Below are 23,848 nucleotides of genomic sequence, written 5' to 3' on the forward strand. Positions count from 1 at the left end.
CACCCCTTCATCCTCCTCCATGACTGATGGGACCTCAACATGGAGATTGGGCGTCACTGCATGGCATACTCTGTGTGGCACTGCAGTCGGGATCTGCCCTGATATGAGCAATGAATGTATTACCATTATAGTAATTGCTCTGGCACAATGACAAAAAGAGTAATACTTTGGATGAGAATATAAATAATGCTTCATTGGAAGCAAACATGACTGAAAGTGCTAGAAAGTAAAAGAAATCTGTGAAAATCTGTTGGACATGAGATTTATCAGCATGCTAGATTGTTACAAGGTCTACAAAAGTATTTCAATAATTCACCATATCCAGGATTGAAGTTTGGAAAAAAAAAGAATAGCACTGATTCTTGAGAAAGTGGCTAAAACAGGTTGTAATCTCGAAAGAAAAAAACGAAGTGAATTACAAAATGATATGGTATACAGTATCCTCGTAGACAAAGGACTTGGCTTTTCAGAAATGCACAAGGCCAATCTCCCCATTTTGAATTTTTTTCAGAAATCAGGTTTTTCTCCGATCATACCTTGTTTTTTGTCAACACCGTCAGACACAATTTAAAAGCAATAAAAAGTGTATTGATTTGGTTGCATATGTATCTGGAGTTTTTAAGTGATTATGTGTATTTTTTGGTTCACACATACAGTGCCCTCCATAATTATTGGCACCCCTGGTTGAGATGTGTTAAAAGCCTTAAAATAAATTCAGTGTTTATTGCAGAAGAATACTGTCACACTGAAAATTTTAGGAAAATGTAGCCTTCAACTCAAATGAATTGTAGGAAAATAAAAAAATCCCTGACTAAAAAATAATTATTTTTCATTAAATCACCTGTTCCACAATTATTGGCACCCTTAACAATTCCCAGGAAATAAATATAATTGAAGCATTTCTGTCATTTCTACAGTAGATTACAAAGTTTACCAGAGTATGTAGGAACATTTAATTAGTAATTCATCACTTCCTGTTTCCCTGGGGTATAAATATGATGTGACACCGAGGCCATTTCTCTTATCCACTCTTAAACATGGGAAAGACAAAGGAACACAGCATACAAGTGAGGCAGATGTGCGTCGACCTTCACAGGTCAGGCAGAGGTTACAAGAAGATTGCCACTCAACTGCAGCTGCCCATATCTACTGTGAGAGGAATAATTAAGAAGTTCAAAACAACTGGAACAGTGGTAAACAAGCCTGGACGAGGACCCAAGTTTATTTTGCCACCACGCACAGTGAGGAGGATGGTAAGAGAAATCAAAATATCTCCAAAGCTCACTGTTACAGAATTACAACAAATGGTAGCATCCTGGGGTCACAAAGTCTCCAAATCAACCATCAGGCGCTGTCTACACGCCAACAAGCTGTTTGGGAGGCATGCACGGAGAAAACCTTTCCTCACCCACAATCATAAACGCAAACGTCTGGAGTTCGCCAAGCGGTATTGGGGCTTCAACTGGGACCGTGTGCTTTGGTCAGATGAGACCAAGATTGAGCTTTTTGGCAACAAACACTCTAAGTGGGTCTGGCGTGCCACGAAAGATGCGCATGCTGAAAAGCACCTCATACCCACTGTGAAGTATGGGGGTGGGTCAGTGATGCTGTGGGGCTGTTTCGCTTCCAAAGGCCCTGGGAAGCTTGTTAGGGTGCATGGCATCATGAATGCTTTGAAATACCAGGACATTTTAAATCAAAATCTGTTGCCCTCTGCCCGAAAGCTGAAGATAGGTCGTCACTGGGTCTTTCAGCAAGACAATGACCCTAAACATATGGCCAAATCTACACAGAAATGGTTCACCAGACACAAAATCAAGCTCTTCCCATGGCAATCTCAGTCCCCAGACCTCAACCCCATTGAGAACCTGTGGGGTGAGCTGAAGAGGAGAGTGCAGAGGAGAGGACCCAGGTCTCTGGATGATTTAGAGAGATTCTGCAAAGAGGAATGGCTGAAGATCCCTCTTTCTGTCTTTTCCCATCTTGTGAAACATTATAGGAGAAGATTAGGTGCTGTTTTGTTGGCAAAAGGGGGTTGTACAAAATATTAACAATAGGGGTGCTAATAATTGTGACACACATTATTTGATGTCAAATAATTATTTCTTTATGTGGGATTTTTTCCCCACTGAATAAATGCACTTGTATTGAAGGTTGGATTTTTCTCTTTTTTTCCATTAAGGTCCCATATTATTTAGAGAAAAATAATAATAATTGGAAGCTAAAAAACACATCTCAACCAGGGGTGCCAATAATAATGGAGGGCACTGTACGCCTTTAAATGTTGAAAATTCACTTTCATTCTATTTTAATACGGCTTCATGTGTTCTAATTTAAAAATATGTGCTGTCAGACAATGCTTACTTAATGCCTAAATAGATCAAACAATTTTTTGTAATTTCACAAATATTCGTGTAGGCTTAAATTTGCAATTACTTTGGTAATTCAACAACTCCAAAGGAAAATTTTGTAAGGACATTCATTTAAAATGTCCAAAACTCCTTCTTACGGTGGTGACTTAAGAACTGACGGTGGTGACAGTAATCTGAAGGTGGTGAAAGTGACCTAATTATTACCTACATTTAGCAAAATAAATAGCCCTCTCAAGTCAATGACATCTAGAATAAACACTTTATTTTTGTGTGTGCACAGTATGTTTGTGCATGAGTTTTTTCTTCATTTGTTAGATACTCTAGGAAGTAGGCCTAGATTATTGAAAATGTGGCATAAACAGGTTTTAAGTTGTTCAAATCCAAAATATAGAGGTGTATTATCATAGATGAAGGTCTTGGCTGTGCAGTGAATGTATTGGCCAAGCTCCCCATGTTTTACATTTTTCATAAAATGGGCTCTTTCTTGGTTTTGTCACCAGCGTCAGACAGAATTAGAAGTTAAAAAATATGTTAACTGTATTTAAGTGAATTACTTTTACAATTCAACATAATTGTAGATACTTATTGGAAGCATATTCTTAAAACTTGTCAAAAACATGTAAAACACATGCTTTTTTGTGAACTACACCAGATGTCACCACCGTCAGGTTTTGTGACAAAAAACCCTCCAAATGCACTTCAGTGGAGGCTGGAGTATAAGTTTGGGTCACAATTATTACTAACATGTCTGGTAATGTTTCATTAACCAGCACAATTTAGTAAAATATGGAACAAGATGATGAGCGGAACAAAATCTGACGGTGGTGACATCTGACGGTGTAAGACAAAAAAACACTCTTTTACATATTGTGCATTTTTTGCTCACATTAGCCACTTCGTTTTCGCTCTGTTTCTTAGGGGCTTCATGCCGCTTCTGAAAATGTATATATAATTAACATTAATGTAACATAATACTATTAAACCCCCCGACGGTGTTGACAGTTTATGGTTGGGACAGTATCAGTGTCCAAACAAATTAACAAATTGAGGCAAATTAGTAAACTTACAGGAGCTTCAGTGATGGTGAAGTATTCAGTAGAGCTAAAGGTTTGAAACGGGGTCCTAAGTAATGACAATGACCTTGTGCATACCTGATTTTATTGTCTTTTTAAAAAAATCTGACGGTGGTGACTAATATGCTGGACACACTTTGAGCAATCAGAAAATAGTAGTAAATATTGCTTTACACGCACTATGTGCATATCTGCAGAACCACTTCAATATGGACTTTCACATCAGGGTGATATTATTCAATAATATCAGTGATTTTTACATTTTAACTCAATTGAAATGATGATGTCTGTCCTTGGGACAGCTGTTTTTACAGGGTGTGGGCAGGTTTATAGCCATGAAAAGTAATAAAATTACACTTAAATATTTCAAACGACTGTACATTTGTATAACAGACCCCTGGGTCTTTACCTGGATTCATTTTGTTCATGAAAATGTAGTTTATTTTCAACAGAATTGGCAGTTTATTGCAGAGACATGTTTTAGCCGCTTTCTCAAGAATCAGTGATAGTATAACTATGAAAATCTTGCGCAGTGCATTGTTGTGCTGCATTAAAATAATTTATTTTAAAGTGTTTTGTTTTCCTTAGGAGCCATTTCATGTTTGACTTGCAGCTTCACTCAAAATAAATAAAGAAAATAAATTAACATCTTAGACAGGTACTGTTTGTAGTGGACCAATGACACAGACATTATGACAGGATGATGCAGATGTGGTAGGGGAGTAAAAAAGGGGAGTTCTGCAATAATCTCCTTTGACAAAAATGATTAGGGGGGACTCACAATTGCTCTTTGCCCAGGGTCTCAGATTTCCTAGAACCGCCACTGATGTTTGGCGCCCCCTTTGGCGCCTAGTTTTTCCCTGTTTTCCGAAAACCCCAAAATCGGACTTAGGCGGTTTTGGTAGCAAGCTGACGATATGGGAATGACTTCTGCTCCACATTTATGTTACATGGCGAACAGATTTTGTGCTGCGCAGCTGGGCAGTTACTCTAGAGATACTCAGGGTAACTCAGCCATGGCGGAGGATGGGGGAGAGCACTGGTTAATAACTCCCTCCACCAACCTGGTGGGTCGGGACGGGAGTCAAACCGGCAACCTTCGACAAGTCTGATGCTCTAACCCAGTGGTTCCCAACCACTGGTGGGCCCCGAAGGTATCCAAGTGGGCCTTGAAATCATTTTCCAAAAACAATAAGGATATTTTGGTGTGTGTGTTGCTGTTGATTTATTTGAGTATTAGTCTTAATTGGATCAGAGGTGGGCCCGAACATTTTTGACAATTTTGAGTGGGCCCCAAATTGAAAAAGGTTGGGAACCCCTGCTCTAACCGCGTACCCATGACTGCCCTGTTGTTTTTGTATTCCTCCACAGACATGTGGAGGCCTGGAGAGGCGATATCATGGTGGAAAACAAACAGTGAAATTCGCTCTCGATCTCTTCGAGTATGAGCTCAGTTTTCCAGGTACAGTAGCCTACTTTCCTATCCTACTAAATGTGTTGCTTGTACATTAATTACCAAATTACTAATGAATTGAATTGATAGCTATGGTTGTACCACCTGACGTCTGAGTTCCAAAAAACATCATTGACTCAGGCTATTTTCACAGTGGTATCCTTTTAAGGTGAACCAAACTCAGTCTTTAAACTCAAGGTACACTGTGTAAGATTGTTAGTTGTTTATTTCCAGAATTCATTCTTAATCTGAAGAAGACTGTTGAGGTCGAAACGTTATCCTGCCATGAAATAATAAAATACAACAAAAAGGATTCTAAGTGTGCTGACTTCTCACTCTGAAAACTACAGTTGGCCTTCGACCTACACCTTTCCCTGGGATGTGCACAATGCTCTCCTTCATCTGATCTGTGTGACATTTACCCTGTAGATATGGTCCAAAGAAACCTCACTACCCACAAGGTCAGGCGTGTGAGAAGACGACCAATGTTTCAGAATGCAACGTGAGTTTTTCACTTACACTGGACAAATGACTTTATATTTCACTAATTCACCAGACAAATGACTACATAGTACTTTACTGATTGATAGGGCCAGCATTAGGCATAGACAGACAAGGGACAACATGTTTACATGTCCACATTTATCCTCATTTTGTCCCCTTTTTCTTGTGCAGTGAAAAGTTGGGCCGCAACGGTACACCACTTTATTGGGACTCAAAGCTGTTGCCCTCAGTAGGGTATGAGGTACAGTAAAACTAAATACACAAAGAAATGCATTGTAGCGCATAAGATTTTCTGGTTATACTGTACATGACAGTGTTATAACGCAGTGATGCACATGTCATAAACACTATGTAATTGTCATAAACTTAAACTTAATGACATAGTCAGAAAATATGTATGGCAGTGACAAAATGTTTATAACACATGCATGACTGCATTACGACACTGTTATGTCATACATATGATGCCGGTATAGTAAAGTGTTACAGATTTTCTCAGTTTAAGCTTAGTTCTAAAATTCTAAACTTCTAAAATTTCCTCACACATGTTGCCACCAGGGGCTTGTAATTTTTTTGACCATTCCATTCTTTTTAACCTTATTCACCTGATTCTTGTTCATTTTATGCCATTTTATTTCTATTTTCTGACTGATTTGATACTCTTGGTAGGGTGGGGTGTTCTTTTGTGAACAGCTGGAGTTGGCCTTGTAGGCTTACCTTTTAATTTAATGTAGGGGTGAATTCAAGTAAATTGGGCCACTTTTTTGCATATAAGTGAATGGGAAAAAGTGGCCCAATTTACCTGAATTCACCTTAAAGGGACACTGTGTGAGATTTTTAGTTGTTTATATCCAGAATTCATGCTGCCCATTCACTAATGTTACCTTTTTCATGAATACTTACCACCACCATCAAATTCTAAGTATTCATTATGACTGGAAAAATTGCACTTTTCATACATGAAAAGGGGGATCTTCTCCATGGTCCGCCATTTTGAATTTCCAAAAATAGCATTTTTTTTCTGCAAAAATGACTCTACTTGGACCATACTAGAAAATATGTGTTTATTACTTAGTAAACTTTCATGTAAAGATCAAATTTGGCAATAGGCAGCCCAGTTTCAATGAGCAGCATAGTTGCAGTACCTTTTTTGACCATTTCCTGCACAGTGTCCCTTTAATAAATCTGATGTCCTTCTATTAACAGAGAATACATCTGAAGACATCATCATCAGAATACTCAGCAATCCTTAGTCTCTTCAACAGAACAATGTCAGGATGGAACATCTTATCTATTGAACGGATTCAGAATTTACTCTTGTGGAACTTCTTCAAGTTGTAGGTTTATATTTATTTTCCATATTTCCAAACAAACATAGACGTTATTTATTCAATTCAATTCAACTTTATAGATTAATCATGTACCTTAAGTTGGTTCAGACATCCATTTTCTCTGGGAGATCAGAAATGATATTTGCATTGTTCTTGGCCTGACTAGAAGCAACGCCGAAGGTGTTGCGTCACAATGAGAGCGTGGCCCGTTTACATCTTACTAGAGACTTTGGGTGTGTTCCAATATGTGACCTTGCGTCTTCCACTTGTGCTTGTGGCCTCGTACCAGGAAGTAATACAGTACGTCGTGATGAAATCACTGACAACAGCATTATATTTCAATTTCTTGCAAAACCACAGTTGTAAAGTCATTTTCTCATTTGCAAACGGGATAGTCCCTCAGAAATGGTTGTGGCTAGGCGGACGGCGGGCAAACTTAATGTTTTTCTCCATGGAGGCGTGGCATCAGCAAAATGTGAGGCCACAAGCACAAGTGGAGGACGCAAGGTTGCATATTGGAATGTACCCTGTGTGTTTGGCTAGTGGCATTTACATCCTAGCAATTTTGGCTGATGATGAAAAAAGTTAATTTAGAGCCGTGAATATGTGTGTTGACCCTTGTATAATAAATTAATTAGATCTTGTACTCTTGTACTCAAGGTGTTTATGAACGTAAATTCTAATTAAGAAACACTCAGTATCTTGATCACCTATATTCAACAGACAGAGAGACAACATGAAAGCCAAAAATTGCAAAGACGTTGACGAGAGACTGCTCTTCTATGGCACTGGGTCACAACATGTGGACGCTATCTGCCGTGACAATATCGACTGGAGAGTTTCTGGCAGGAACGGAGCATACTATGGCCAAGGTTGTTGTTTTCATTTTTATTTATTTTATTTTTAAAACATTTTTTAGGGGCTTTAATGCCTTTATTTGATAGGACAGTCTGAGATGGTGACAGGAAGTGAGTGGGACAGAGAGATGGGGATCGGGAAATGACCCCGGCCGGACTCGAACCGGGATCCCCGTGGGCCTGCAAGCCCAAATGTGGGGGGCTTAGCGTGCTGCGCTACAGCGCCCCCCAAAGGTTGTTTTTTATTTTTATTTGTATGTCTTTATTATGAGATAGGATACAATTCGTATGTTTCTTTTGTTTCACACAAGTAAATGTTTTATCTTTTTCCCTGACGACGAGACTTCCGTCTTCATCAGATGGTCACAAAGATGTTGATGCATGACATTTGACAGCTGACTTTGACATGTCTGAAACAAAATTAACTAATAATTGATTTAAAGGTGCACTGTGTAATAGTTTTAGCAGGTTCTTTTCAGATTTTATGCTGCACATTCACAAATGTTAACCTTTTTTTTTTAACAAATATTTACCACCACCATCACATTTGAAATATTCATTTGGACTGGGAAAATTAGCAATTTTCATACATTCACAAGGGGCATCTTCTCCATGTCTGGCTTTTTGAATTTTCAGTTTCAATTTTTAACTACACAACTTACTGTAGTTTGGTCATACTAGTAAATATAAATGTATTATTTAAGTAAAATTCATGAAAAGATCAAATTTGGCAATGTGTGGCACAATTTCCATAATCAGCAGCATAGTTCCAATACCTATTCTGGCCACCGTCCTACACAGTGCACCTTTAAAATCAGTGGTGTAGTCTACGTAGAACGCAGGTATACGCAGTATACCCACTTCAAAATCTCAGGGATTTCAGTGTACCCACCTAAAATTGATTGATCCATTATTTAGAATAGCACAAATATATACAGTATACCCACTTCAAAAAATGCTTAAATATACAGTATACCCACTACAAAAAAGTAGACTACACCACTGATTAAAATGCTGGCTGAAAGATTACACGTCTGTGTTTCATAGGGTCCCATTTTGCCAGAGATGTTGTGTAGTCCAACAGTTACACCAACAACCTGGGAGCTAAATCACACACACACATACTGTAGATCAGTGTTTCTTAACCTTTTTTCTTGAAGCACCCCCTAACCTGTGCCAAAGACCAGCCGCGCACCCCCAACCCAGTGTATAGTGTATACACACTAAAAAATGATTTAAGTGAATGATTACAAGGATTCTTAGATGTGAATAAAATTACTATATCACCTTAACAATTTCACTGTATTACCTTATCAAATTGACCTGAAAGAACACACACAGAAACAGAGGTAGCATTTAAAATCTGCGAGCGACGATGGGTTATCTGCCCTTACAGATGGTACATTGAAAATGGCAGCCCAACTCCACCCGAGACGTAGCCATGCTTTTATTTGGTCCTAAAAGCTAACGTCATCTTTCAAAGTTATCAATCTTCATGTCAACCTGGAAACATCTGGCTATCTGCCAGGACAATTGTAGGAAAAGTCCCTCTGACTTGGAAAGCAGGAAGGGCCAGCATCGCAGGGCCAGGAAACCCACAGACGCAGAGACAGACAGAAATACAGAGAGGAAAAGCAGACAAGACAGAAAACAACTTAAGTAATAGCAACCTATATGTATGAATTCAAATGGATATATTTTCATAAAATGTATAAATGCAGTCAATTTATTCACATATCCCTCCTGTTTATGAAAATTTAACCATTATTACTTAACAATCACCATGGCTTTTACGCATGGTGTGTAGAATGAAAATGTTAAAATATAAAGGTCATAGCCATTCAGAACCATTACACTGCGTTAGTCTGCTCCATATTAGTTAGGCTGGAATTTATAAACAGTTCCAAATTGTCTCAATTCTTTAACAAGGCTGTACCCATGCTTGTCCAGGAAACGACTTTCTCAAAATCAGCAGTTTTTTTGTCATTCAGACAGGAGCACAAATACCTCCCCAACCTTGTTGTGGCAAAGATTGAGCACTAAAATGTACAACAGTCAGTCAATAAAATATGAAACTTCCTTCAAAGTTGACACTCTCGTTTACCCAAACTTTTTCCCCAAAGAAATTATGAATGGCCCCTTTATTGAACCACCCACTGTTTGCAAACCCATGTGAATATGTTATTCAAACTTTTGTATGTGGCACGACAGCCTTTAATGAATTCACTCCTGTAAAATCAGCATCAGTATGTTCCTCACTAAACGTTGAATGCAACTGTATGCAATTCACTTCAAAACCTGAAATCAGAAAATTTCCTGAGAATAATAAAATAATCAGCAAATTAAATGAAACAATAAAATAATGGAAAAGATGAACTCAGTGAAACAATTAGTTGTGCAGTATACCCCTAACCTGTCTTACTTGCAGAAGTGGTCACTAACTAATGTCCATAATGTCCATCTTGTTGTTGTTGTTGTTGCCAGACCAGTCTCTCTCTCTCTCTCTCTCTCTCTCCTCGCCCATCGCTCTGTCTCTCTCTCTCTCGTGGCCACCCTTATGGGCAGCTGTCGTTGCTCCGTCAGATCCAGTCTTTGCATGTGTCCATAGCACCCCTCCAGATGAGGACTGTCCGAGCCTTGGAAACACTCGGCCGAGCCCCTTGAGGAGAAGGTATCACGAGACACCCCCTACAAATCCAGTACCGTTCAACTCAGTCTTTCAGCAATCTTTCGACGATCTCTGGTACATTTCTTTGGCACCAGTCCGTGGATGCTGGCATCAGCTCCTTGCCTGCATGGCACTGTGGCAAACCCTCAGCGACTCTTTTGCACTCCTCCAGCCTTTCTCTAGCTGGCAGGATCCAGTCCTGGCATTTGTGCCCACACCTGCCATCAGGTCCAACTGACCTCAGCTCCTTGAACTCTGTCCATCGAAACTCCTGGAACGTCTCCTGACGCCCCTTTGTCACTTGAAACAAACTCAGTCCACAATCAGAAAGAACACTGTCCATTAATCCACAAAACTTTCAAAACGACAGTCGTTGATCCTCCGGAAACAGCAACAGATCATCTCAGCAGAGACAACCCTTTTGATGACATCAGTCCAACTGTCCATGTTGAACTTTTTTCCCTCACTTGAGAGACAGCTCTGTCCTTGAGAGACAGCTCTGAGAGATTCTCAGAGAGGCAGAGAGATCATCCACTGGCAACCTTCCATGATGATTTTCTCCTCTTCGACCACTCCTCAATTTCCACCTGTAACTACAAATAAATGTTAGCACACACCCAAATTATTTTACCATTTTCAACAATCAGTGTCAGTGTATACACTAAACCTCAACCTATATGATGTTGTATGCATGTATGGTGCATTCTAGTGAACTTGTTCATGACCTATAACACTTCTTTTGGCAAAATAATTAAAATTTCTACACTCTACCCCCCTTCCACAGAGAATAGAATTATTTTCTGTGGAACAGGTCAACTTCTCATATCTGAGAGGTACTTTGTGCCTACTGCAATCTCACGAATGCTTCGCACGCTTACAGTATTAAAACTCCAAGTCTCCAAAGTTAACGTTAACCAAAATAAAATAAGTTCCCCAAAATAAAGTAAATCCCAAAAAGTGTACTTGTATGTGATCATCAATGTCAGATATGACTACATGTCAACTAACTATAGTCTTTATGCTTTACATCTAACTTTGACTTAAGTATCCTTGTGTGCAAGCGTAGCAAACTTCATGTCATCAGCTCTAAGTGATCAAATAAACCAATTGCCTTTGTGGGCAAAATAACTCAAAAACCCCCAAAATGAATAAACAAACTGTGCAAACTGAAATCAAAATAAAATAAGAATGAAAAATGAAATGAAACTAAAAATGAGAATGAGAATGAGTTTTTGAACTGCTCTAAAGCATTACCTTAAACTCCTACGGTCTCAAATTTAGCGTTACTCACAGTCTGTGTCTGCCCCACTCTGTCACCATGCACCCCTGCATGCAGTGTCCTTTTACGACAGGTCGTAAAATTTCTTCTACTGAGAGGGAGAGACACACACACACATCCCTGATTATAACATGTGTTATTACAGATGCTAAAAAGACTCCACTGAGTAATGTTAAGAGAATTATTACAGCTATCAATAGCAGTGACTCAAAAATAAAATCAGACATCTTAGGTGATGTCCCAAACTGAAATTAAACCTTTCAAAGAAATAAACAAACCAAAATCCCATAAAGGTAAACCAAAGAAAATAACTAGAAGTTAAATAGACTCAATGTGTTTAGTCTATGTGTTGCTGTATTTCTCTACCGTTTTCTTAAGATTTTCCTAATTTTGAGTTACTTAACAAACAACAGACATTTACACTCACCACAATGGAAGACTCCACACCACCTTGTCTCTTCCATTGCCTTCTTACAACAAGCACTCAATAGTCTTACTCTAAAGGACCCACACACTCATTCAAACTTACCAACAACAGTGTTGACAAAACAAAACCCAAAACAACCCAAAGCATCGTTTCATAACTTGTACTTGAAATTAAAATAGACAACACTATTACGGGAGGACAACATTGTACAGCAAAATGATGAAAAAGAAAGCAATGTAATCCCAAAACATAACATGAAACAGTCTCATGTCTCAGTCTCACAATAGTTAGGCCTGCATAAATCACTTTGTAACAGAAGGCATGCAGGTCTCACTGTCCGTCGTTCATGAGGTCATGGTAGATGTAGGGTCCTATCCCAACTCTTGTCAGTAAGGACAGCACACTTAAAATATGGAGAGGAAAACAAAGTTTGGGAACACATGCCATCAAAACACTACACACAATTCATAAAACTGGCAACACAAACCACCTTGCTGTCAGCATCGTCACAAATAAGATAGGATGAGATTAGTCCTCACATGAAACTGTGGCACATAACCACTTTTGAAAGCAATACAATTAAGTCATAACTGCTTCTCATAATATTTTGAAACAAGTAGGCTTATATAAAATGCAAGGTTAAATCTCACCCAACTTGTACATCTTGACCCAATCAACCATAAACCATACTTAAAGCAAAATCAAATCCAGACAGAGGGGAGAAAAATAAAAACAAAAACAGACAAATAAAATAAAGAAATAAATCACAGTTGGGAGATAGTAAAACAAACCTACTGCTTTAATGACTAGACTAGTGAGTCCAGTTAGGTAAACCCCACTCACGGCACAGTCGCTTCTCAGAGGTACTCAACCCCAGTGTGAGGAAGCGCCTTCATGCACACCGGACCTCCAGCGACATCCAGTAATTGTCATTGAAAAGTTAAGTATCACCATACTGCAGGACAATGACAACACAGTGTCGCGAACAATGCATCACAAGTTCAGTAGTGCCATTTAGGTAACAGGAAATTCATAACACTATGTCTGAACGGATTAAAAGAAAAAGGGAAAGAAAACCGAACCATTCCTCAGAAAAGCTTAGGCCTACGTTCAAAACCAGTATTAAAACACAAAAAAACAAACAAACAGATCCATTAGGGATTATGAAACATGTGAAAGTTGCAAAGACTACTCAAATTACTCAAATGGTCTTGGCTATAAAAAGCTTGAGCATGCAGGTTCACAATGAAATTTCAGAAACAAAAACAAATACATTGTGGAAACAAAATGTGTAAAAATAAAATGAAAAGAACAGGATGACAAACCTCCATGTCGACACAGCCCATCATATGCGACAGAACAAAAATGGTCCCCAAAAATAACTTTGCAGTAAATAAAAACACATTCCATGTTTTGCTGTTTATACTCAGGAAAGTCAAATGTCTCTTGGACATTCTGGAGGATCACACCCACACGGACCAGACCGTCCTTCACTAGACAGCACAATCACTCATTCTCTCACTTTACCCTCAGTGAGGCAAACCACTCACATACACAACCGGGGAGTGACACACACCCACACACACAGCATTCACACAGCCGGCATTCAAACATATACATGAACAAACATGAACATGAACATGGACACAAACATATACATGGACATGGACACAAACATATACATGGGCCCATTTAGACAAACACAGACATACAGACAGGTAACCTATCAATTTAGAAAAAGTGTTACGTTATGTCACACTCACTGCTCATTGACAAAGTGGAAGGGATATTTTGCAAATTACGCATCCCTGCGACTGATATTGTTATTGCCATGGCGAGCTACTTTTACTCCATCAAGAGCAAGTTGGGTGCACACTAGAGATTGGACAAATCAGTTCTTCTTATCTAGGGAACAATCTCGAGCCCAATGACCCGTCATGCCACATGCAAAGCACAAATTATATTTTCGTCTCTCACCCATACACCCTAAGTGTCCTCTACCCCTCCCCCTCCTCTGGGCACGGCTGCCACGCACTGGATTCTCAGTCTTTGGGAAAGAGAGTGCTCGAAAATCATCCAATAAGTCCCGATCTGCAGTCTGGGAATAATTTTCCACTACTGAGGATTGGGAGCGAGTATTTGTTCTACTCATTGTAGGGGTGGCAGAATTGACCTCGAGGGTCATCACCCCCTTTAACACATTGTGTGAGTAGAGAGGAAATGGGACAGGCGTCCGTTCAACTCGTGCTACGGCAGGAGCGTCAGGGAGAGTAGGGGGAACAACTAGAGTACAGGGTGGTGTGAGTGGAGCTGGAGGGTCGTGATATTGACCTCCTTCCTCACACCTTGTAACAGCCATCACATGGTCATTGGACACATACACAACAGTATCATTGTCATGTACTTTGTCAGCTTGCTTATGCTTCAGTTGCATATTCCTAAGTTTCGCTTCAGCAAGCCATAATTCACACACTCTGGCTTCTACTTCATACTCATCCATTTTTTCTTTGTGGCGAAGAAGCACATTTTCTAATAAGGCCTCACAATTTTCAATTGTAAGGCTTCCATTAAAGCCATAGTTTACATTCCATCGCCTCACATAAGCTGAGGAGCCAGAATGCCTTTTTTCCATAAATTCAATATCTCCACCATGATCAGGCTCACGACTTGTGTTACTCATGTTCACTTGTGTTACTCAGTTGCCATGGCGCCGCATTGTTTGGCTGCCTCTCTGGTAACTCCGTCAAAACCGTGCAATTTTTTCATCTTTTAAATCTATTTAGTCCATATGAAGTCAACATTTCGGACAGATATGATGATGTGTTTATAGAAAGCACTTTTTAGTGCTATTTATTGCCGTCTGCATTTTTGTTTTTATTTCTTAATCCAAATCGATGTTGTCGGATCACCGCAGCGCAACGGAACTCCATGGAGATCAGAATGCGCATAGCCTACCAACCGCCCTGGCAGAGAAACAATGTCATCCCGACAAGCCTTGCACTACTGACTACAAGAGGTCACGGACACCAGATGAATGGGGACCATCACAGTGTTGCCTATAGCGTGAGGTGAGAGCATGCAGTTTTGCCACCCGCGATGTAGTCTCATCTCATCTAGCACCGTATCCACCCGGAGCCTCGGACACCGCACAGCTGTCTGCTTTGTATGCGACGCGTCCAACTCTCGCCTCGATTGACACAGCTATGGACAATCTGACATCTATGAACATTTTCTATAGGCCTACTGCTTATTTATTTAATGTGTGTATTTATGTTCACATTTTAAGTCTTATGATCTCTGCACGGTGTGGAGTTGTACCAGAACCGTCATTTCACTACAAGCTGTAACCTTGGTTATGGCTTTGTATGTGACAAATAAACTACTCTACTCTACTCTACTCTCTACTCATGACACAAAATGAGCTTGCTTCAAGAGACACAACTAACGTGGGGTTCCAAACCACCAGTTAGACTCTCAAAACAAAATATCACAGAGAAAGACTACCTCAGCGTCTTGCCAAGGTTCAAATGTCACCATATGTCACCGGCTTAGGCAACACAAGTGGCTAAAAATAATTTAGAGCCAAGAGAAAAACAAAACATAAAAAAAACTTTGCCACTTGCAAATACTATAGTGTTGTGAGTTAAGGTAAGTTAAGCTCTTAAGAAGAGTTGGTTTCCCATTTACACACATTCACTCAGAAATAAGATGGACTTCCTGGTCAGAATAAATAGTCCCAACCACGACAGTGAGTCTTTTGACTCTATACGGACTGATCTGATTGGTCCGAGGCCTATTTCAACTTGTCTGGCCTTGACTAGTCTTTTAGGCCCTAAAATCCCATGTGCTGGGTTTGTCATATATTTGCTTTTTTCTAATTCATTTTTCATGTTACTATTATTATTATTATTATTATTCATTACTGTTTCTTTTTCATGGTCATCTTCTATTGAAAGTTACTGACCAACCATTCTCCCCCTCTCCAATCTGTGGGCATACAGCTTTAACAGATTGGAAAGTAGGGGAAAAAAACTTTCATCAATTTTGACAAAACAAAACAGAAAGATGTCCAACTATTACTGTACGACCTGCAGTTCTAAATTAAACACTGAGAAGTAAAATAGCCCTGCATTTCGGGGAAGCATCCTCTGTCTCAATTATGACAAAATTTAGAAAATATAAAGCCAAATTGCAGAAGTCTAAAATTGCCATAAACAGAATTTGTTCAGTATCCAACTATTACATTACACATTTAGCTAACAGCCAACTGCGGGGAAGTACTGCTCATCCTCTGATATGCAATAAATTAAACCTTACGTATGATGAGAACCCATTGTCTTGCAACAAAACAAGGACAGAATACAGACAGGCTACCCAGGTTCCAAACCCAAGTACCACAGACAGGCTACCCAGGTTCCAAACCCAAGTACCAAATACAGGCCATTTACAATGCTACATCGAAAAATGCCCGGAGTTCTAAACTCTATATACCGGTATGCTTGCCTGAAAAGGACTCACGTATATTACAGCCTACAGGGCTTACAGCGTCAAGCCTAGGTCTTGATGCCTAACCAGCCACTAGCCAGGACTTAAGTAGTCCAACTACTTACGCACGTCTGCGGAATGCCGTCAAGCCCCGGTCCTGGGGGAAAGACCAGAGTTCAACATCTAAGATCCACGACTCTCACGTGGTGCGCACACTCTTCAGCATCAACAATGACCTGTCACCCCAGGAACGAGCTATCCTGGCAAAAAAAAAAAAATAGAAATAAAAAATCCGAATCCATACTACCTCTATCCTGTGGGTCGCAGTTGGTTCTTTACTCAGTCAGTCGTCGCTGAATATGAAGGCGTAGTGAGGCAAAGTCACCTATTTCAGGATCCCAGTGAAAACTTGGTGTCCAGGCGTCCTTACGTCTCCATATATCAGGGAGGACAATTTTTTTGAGTTCGGCTATCGAAGGACCAAAACATGTGAATAAAATTACTATATCACCTTAACAATTTCACTGTATTACCTTATCAAATTGACCTGAAAGAACACACACAGAAACAGAGGTAGCATTTAAAATCTGCGAGCGACGATGGGTTATCTGCCCTTACAGATGGTACATTGAAAATGGCAGCCCAACTCCACCCGAGACGTAGCCATGCTTTTATTTGGTCCTAAAAGCTAACGTCATCTTTCAAAGTTATCAATCTTCATGTCAACCTGGAAACATCTGGCTATCTGCCAGGACAATTGTAGGAAAAGTCCCTCTGACTTGGAAAGCAGGAAGGGCCAGCATCGCAGGGCCAGGAAACCCACAGACGCAGAGACAGACAGAAATACAGAGAGGAAAAGCAGACAAGACAGAAAACAACTTAAGTAATAGCAACCTATATGTATGAATTCAAATGGATATATTTTCATAAAATGTATAAATGCAGTCAATTTATTCACAATAGACTCTACTCAATACTTTAATGACTTACATTAGGTCCAACACATGTTTTAATTTGGTCTTGATTTGACCTAATTATAATGTTTGGAAGCAGAATTGTGGTCACAACCTCAAGACAAACAAAATTCTGCGCACCCCCTGAAATCTCTGGCGCAGCCCCAGGGGGTGCCCGCACCCCAGGTTAAGAACCACTGCTGTAGATGATGGGACTTTTGAACAGTAATTTCCTATAATAAAATGCAAGAGTCAACAATGGTGATCCGTCGTTTTGCAACAAAACTGTTCAAACACTTTCTTAGTATATAGTAAAGGACAGTGCATTGAAATAATATGCACTGTAGCGCCAGTGGTGTTATTACAGGGTATATACACCATTGCTGAAGTCAAATTTACTACCATTTAATACCTTTTTCCACTTCCTTTAGATCATTTTTACAACCATCACGGCACTTCGTTGCGAGTCCTAACAAGACATTATTTTTGCAAAAAGGAAGCAGTGCGGCGGAACGGTACCATGCTCAGGGTACCTCAGTCATGGAGGAGAACGAGGCGAGAACCAAACAGGCGGGTCGGGAGTCAAAACGACAACTTTTGGGCTAAAAGTCTGACGTGACCACTTAATTTCAAATTGCTATCAAATCAAAAATGCTAAAACTGAAATGAATCAAATGAAAGAATCAAAATGCTAAAAAAATAAAAAAAAATAGCTCTTTTTAAAAAAAAATAATACCTTTTGAGCAAATTTACAACTTTTAAGGCCATTAAATTTTGCCTTTTGAATTGATCAACTTTTAATACTTTTTAAAAAGCCGCGGACACCCTGTATTAGCATGGAAACTTTGAGACGATATACGCAGATAAGACGTACAGTGTATGGGGATGTGTTTGCTGACATTCTTACCTAATGCTGAGTTATCTTCATCCCATTGTTTTACCTCATCACTAAAACACACGTCTGTACTATATTTTATAGGATCCTATTTCGCCAGAGATGCTGTGTACTCCAACGATTACACTGACAGCCTGGGAACTAAATCCGTTTTTGTGTGCCGGGCTCTGGTGGGAGACTTCACCAAAGGAGAAAGACACTACAAGAGGCCTCCACTCAAGGTGCAATGGAAGGGGATAGCCTTTGACAGCTGTGTGAATCAAGTCAATAATCCCTGTACGTTCGTTATTTTTGAGAAGAACCAGATCTATCCGGAGTACCTCATTCAATATGAAGGAGCCGATGAGCTTGTGGTTCCCAACCAGGGGGCATCTGCTAATTTAGTTCAGCCCTCGCCCTATCCTCCTCTTCCTCCTGCTCCTCCTCCTCCTCCTCCTCCACCTCCTCCAGCTTCCACAGGTTGCAGTTAAGGCCCCTCCTCCTGTGGAATCCACCAGTCATACACCTGTATTTGTTCAGGCCTCACCTCCTCCTCCTCCACCTCCACCTCCTCCTCGACCTCCACCTCCTTCAGCTTCCACAGGTAGCAGTTGTAGTTAAGGCCATTGAGAGTAAATAGAATGGAGGCCAAAAGAGTGTTGATTTGGCGTCAATTCTATTTACTGTCAATGAGTTAAGGCCCCTCCTCCTGTGGAATCCACCAGTCATACACCTGTATTTGTTCAAGCTCCACCTCCCCCTGTGGAATCCACCAATGGGTTCCCTGGAGGTGCAGTTCAAGCTCCACCTCCTCCTGTGGAATCCACCAGTCATACACCTGTATTTGTTCAAGCTCCACCTCCCCCCGTCTCCTTCTCCTCCTTCTCTGATATACACCTACACAGGATCAGCATTCTATACGCCAGTGTTTCTCAACCAGGGTGCCGGGGAAAAATGGCTGATAAGTACATTATGTAATATAATACATATTTGTCTACATTAATAAATAAATGCTTAGTCAGTGGAATCTTTCATCTGCCATTCACGCACAATAAAATAAATTTAGGTTGTCCCACTAAGCTGCAACTTTGAACCAAGGGTGTGTGACGTCTCCAAATGTGTTACTTTTCTAAGGTGTGGTATCAGATGCGATGCCATGTTAAAGATATCTAATGCAACTTTGACATAAACACACCGATGTAAACAACTTTATGGCGGCCTCTAGTGGTTCTGCCGAAAATGTGCATTGAACTAAATTAGACAGACATTGGCTTTGAGATTATGTGCGAATTAAATTTCTTCGTCTTCTGTAATTAGGCAGATTCCCTTCCTTGCATTCAGCTCTCTCCACTTCTAAGGGGCTTTATCAGCGATTCTCCCCCTTGCTTATGAGTTCGATGCTTCGTTTATTCACTTCACACAACTGCAATCACGTTTGCACTTCCTTCAGATGGATACTATTATTTGATCCACTTTCCCGGCAGATATCCCCGTCTTTATTTCACATTTCCACTATAGTACCTGTACATTAGGAGAACGAGGAGACAAAAGGCTATTGCTTATTTTGTTGTAATAATAAAGATTTGATTTCCAAGTCGAGGTGACAAGACGCGTTTTTATCTTGTGTGGTGTTGAAAGTGAAAGTGGACACCCATAAGCCGGCTTTGTTTCCTCTTGATCGGCAACAACATTTTTAGCCTCGCTCGACTGATTGTGTCCTTTGACATCAAGTAAAATGTGCGCCATCAGATTTCAACTCGTATATCCCAGTGCAGTGAATGAGTGATAAAATCCACATATTTGCTCTTTTGGCGTTCGGCTCTCTCCGTTTTGAAGCCCTTTTCCAATGTTCACATAAGCGAATTATTTGCCTGTCCAAACCTTTCATCTCAATTAGCTCGTGCTTTATTTGCAGTCCCATTCGTTGTTTTCGCTGCATGCCAGCGTGATATTTTACAATCAGCTAGCCAGTAGCCAGCTTTCAGCGAGCTGCTGCTGCTTAGTTAGCAAACGAAGGGGATGAATGGGTCTCTCATTCGTTCCACTCATACACCATAGAAATCTAGACGCCCCTAGCGGCCACAAATTCCACAACAACAAAGGGCGCGGCGCCTCCAGGCAAAACTGCAAGTGCTGTTTCGGAGCAGAACCACCAGATGGTGATGGAAATATTCCCATTTTCGCCATAACGGGTCAGTCGAGCTAAACCCTGAGTTCCAAGCCATTTCATGACTGTGAAAAAGTTGCATAGTGTTTCTTTAAGGCTTGTTGATTTGGGGTGCCTTGAAATATTTCAGGGATTTAAAGGGTGCCTCGCCTAAAAAAAGGTTGAGAACCACTGCTATACGCGACCACTTAATCTGCAGTTAAGGTCCGTCCTCCATTGGTTTCCACCAATGGCATGCCTGCAGCTGCCAAGGTAGCCCAAACCCTTCCTCCAATCCTTACTCTTCCTTCCATTTCTACTCCTCTTCCTCCTCCCCTCCCCCTCCTCCTGCTCTTTGGAAGTGTAGAACTAGCTGTGAGGATTGTTTTTCCTGTGTTTTCCTGTGTTTTCCTGTATTTTCCTGTGGCTGTATGGATTGTCGTGAATGTGCGCTTAACTGCTGTGGTTGTTGTTGTGAATGCTTTGTGCGTGTGATGAAATGTTGTACTGTAACGTCTATTAACCCATAGAGGTCTAATTGCCCTTGAGAGGGCAATTTGACATGTCTCCAAAAACAAATCTGTAACTCTGTGAGTTTTTGTCATTGAAACACATAAGTTACACCATTAGAAACCTTCCAGATTTCAAATATATATATATATATATATATATATATATATATTAAATAAATTATATAGCTGGCCCAATTTAAAGAAAGTGAAAAGAAATCTTCGCATATTCTGTACTCTCTGCCTGTAGCAGCCACACCTATAGCTATTCACATGTAAAGTACCGGTGCTTGAGTGGCTATTCAGAGGTGACAACACGCCCCTTTCAGAGGCAAAGACAGTGTCCTGCCACAGCAGACGTAGAGTGACAGGGGGGTTGGGGCTATCAGAGCACATGGGGATTGACAGGGGGGTGTGGGCCATTAGAGGTTTGTTCACACCTATCTCATTAGTATTCAAATGAGACAGGCAGTGGCAGTGACATAGTCATTCTTTTTTGCATTTTGTATGAAAACAACAAAACATTTCTAAATGCCCTTTTCACTTTTATGCTGCCAACACATTTGTTTACAAGATTCAAACTTCAAAAGTCTTGGCTAGATATATTTATTGTGTGTTTTCTTGAACTTTTTGAAGACCTCTGAAACCTGTTTTTTTGTACAGTTGTGTTTATACTCAATTTAAATAAAACATGTTTTTATGACATCCAATTTTTTTTTTCTGATTATTTCTTGTCAGGCTTTTCACAATACAACCATATATTCCACTTTTGCATAGATTCTTACTGTTAGTTGAAAATAATTGAAAATGTCAGGGTGGTGCAAGCAGCCTAAAAGCCTCTGAAAGGCCTTAGACCTCAGAGGGTTAATGTTTTTTGCCCTTTCTGTTTTAGTAATAAGTTATTGCTGTGGTTGTTGTTGTGAATGCTGTGTACGTTTGACGCAATGTTGTACTGTAACGTGTATTAATGTTTTTGCCCTTTCTGTTGTAGTAATAAGTTATTTAATACTGTCAAGGAGTCAGTCGTGAAGCTGATGTCCATTCACATACACTCATACACCCAGTCACTCAGCGCCACCTGCTGGACGCCAACATTTTTTGGCTGTGAGTGGGTCTGGCCTCGCATCGTTGTAGTGGTCTGCCAGGCTTGCCAAGAATCTAGCAAACCAATCACAATGCAGAGATTTGTTTTGAATCAAATCGGGCGGGGTTTTGAGGGAGTGACGATTAAGCTCATAACGTTGGGAAAGCAAATCAATGAGAAAGATAGCGCTGATTGGCCAGAGCGCCGGCCTACAGGCACAGGCATGGGTTGTTCTCATCAACAATCTTCGAATGTACTATTCATCGGGGCCAGACTAAATTACACATCCAATCTCACATTTAGGCTGGTTTATCAGGCTAGCGTCTATAGCAGTGATTCTCAAAGTGTGGTCCGGGGACCACTAGTGGTCCGCGACAGAGCTCAGGTGGTCCGCGAGGGGATTTCTACTTTTCCAAGATAAGCTAGCAGTAGGCTATATTTGTAACATTTTCATGTTTTCAACACAACAAGACAGGCTTATAATGTGAATACGAAGTAAGTGATCTGCATAAAAATTTGCAGTGTCAAATTAGCATCCATCAATTGACAATTCAGTTGACAGGTGGTCCCCGATTATTTTTTTGGGGGACAAAGTGATCCTCGGTCTGAAAAAGTTTGAGAAACACTGGTCTATAGGCACATAAGCAGCTATCTACCAGCTCATTTAAACATCCAGCTGCCCTATACTGCAGTGAATCGCATTTTTCTGTCTCGTGTTCTGTCTGTCTCAGTTTTGTATTACTCTTTCTGTTGTAGCAATATTTTATACAACAGTATATTTTCTTTCATAATATTGTATAGTTGAATAAATGAATGTTTAAAAAGAACCCTTTAGTCTTTTTTTCCTAGTAGGCCAGTGCAGTGAAGTGAAAATGAAAGCCCATCTGGGAACCTCTAACTCACACTATCATTGTGAAACAGCAGTCCACAGCACACAAGTGCATACTGCACAGAAAGACATTGTATTCATGCCTCAACCGTGCTAGGGGGCAGCCCCCAAAGCGGCCCGAAAGGGAGCAGTGTAGCGGGACGGTACCATGCGCAGGGTACCTCAGTAACTCAGGAGGATGGGGGGAGAGCACTGGTTCCTGGCAGGTTGGCTGTCAAACCGGCAACCTTTGGGTTCACAGTCCAAAGCACTAACCACTTACCCATGACTGCCCTCTTTCTATTATAGCACTATTTTATAGAACAGTGTATTTTCTGTCATAATATTGTATAGTATATATAAGTGTTTTTTCCTTCAGTACAGTCACACCAGGGGTGCGTTTCTCGAAAGCATAGTTGTTTGCCTGTTAGCAACTTTGGCAGCTGCCAATGGGAAATTGCAAACAACAAAGTAGCTCATGTGGTTAGCTTTGGAAATACACCCCAGTGGTTGTAATATTTTCTAGTATGACCCAAGTACCGTCATTTTCCCAACTAAAAATTCAAAAATTCAATTCTGGAAATTCAAAATGACGGACCATGGACAAGATCCCCCTTTTCATTTATGAAAAAATGCAATTTTCCTAGTCATAATGAATACTTGAATACTGAGTATTGTGGATTTCTGTGGCAGCCCTGGCCTAATGGGATAGCCATGGCCTAGTGGTTATGGAGATGGGCTTTAGATCAGAGGGTTGCCGGTTCAAATCCCACCCTTCCTCTCCCTACTGCATATCATGGCTGAGGTGCCCGTGAGCAAGGCATCTAACCCCATACTGCTCCAGGGGCTGTAACCAATACCCTGTACTTATGTGTAATCGCTTTGGATAGAAAGTGATAGTTCAAGGTGCACTGTACAAAAAAGGTACCGCAACTATGCTGCTCAAACTGGGCTGCTTATTGCCA

At 40.4% G+C, this 23,848-nt stretch overlaps 1 protein-coding gene across 1 annotated transcript; it reads left to right on the top strand.

The window, feature by feature from the left end:
* The first annotated feature begins 271 nt into the window (after positions 1–271).
* On the top strand, positions 272–18,884 carry LOC134464310 (protein mono-ADP-ribosyltransferase PARP12-like). Its single transcript, XM_063217776.1, has 9 exons — positions 272–299; positions 4,407–4,450; positions 4,817–4,907; positions 5,328–5,400; positions 5,574–5,643; positions 6,609–6,739; positions 7,457–7,605; positions 18,382–18,680; positions 18,795–18,884. The coding sequence occupies exons 1-9, from the start codon at positions 272–274 to the stop codon at positions 18,882–18,884; spliced, it is 975 nt and encodes a 324-aa protein (XP_063073846.1).
* The last annotated feature ends 4,964 nt before the right edge of the window (positions 18,885–23,848 follow it).

The sequence above is a fragment of the Engraulis encrasicolus genome, chromosome 15 (genome assembly GCF_034702125.1).
Source record: "Engraulis encrasicolus isolate BLACKSEA-1 chromosome 15, IST_EnEncr_1.0, whole genome shotgun sequence".
Taxonomy (NCBI): Eukaryota; Metazoa; Chordata; class Actinopteri; order Clupeiformes; family Engraulidae; genus Engraulis; species Engraulis encrasicolus.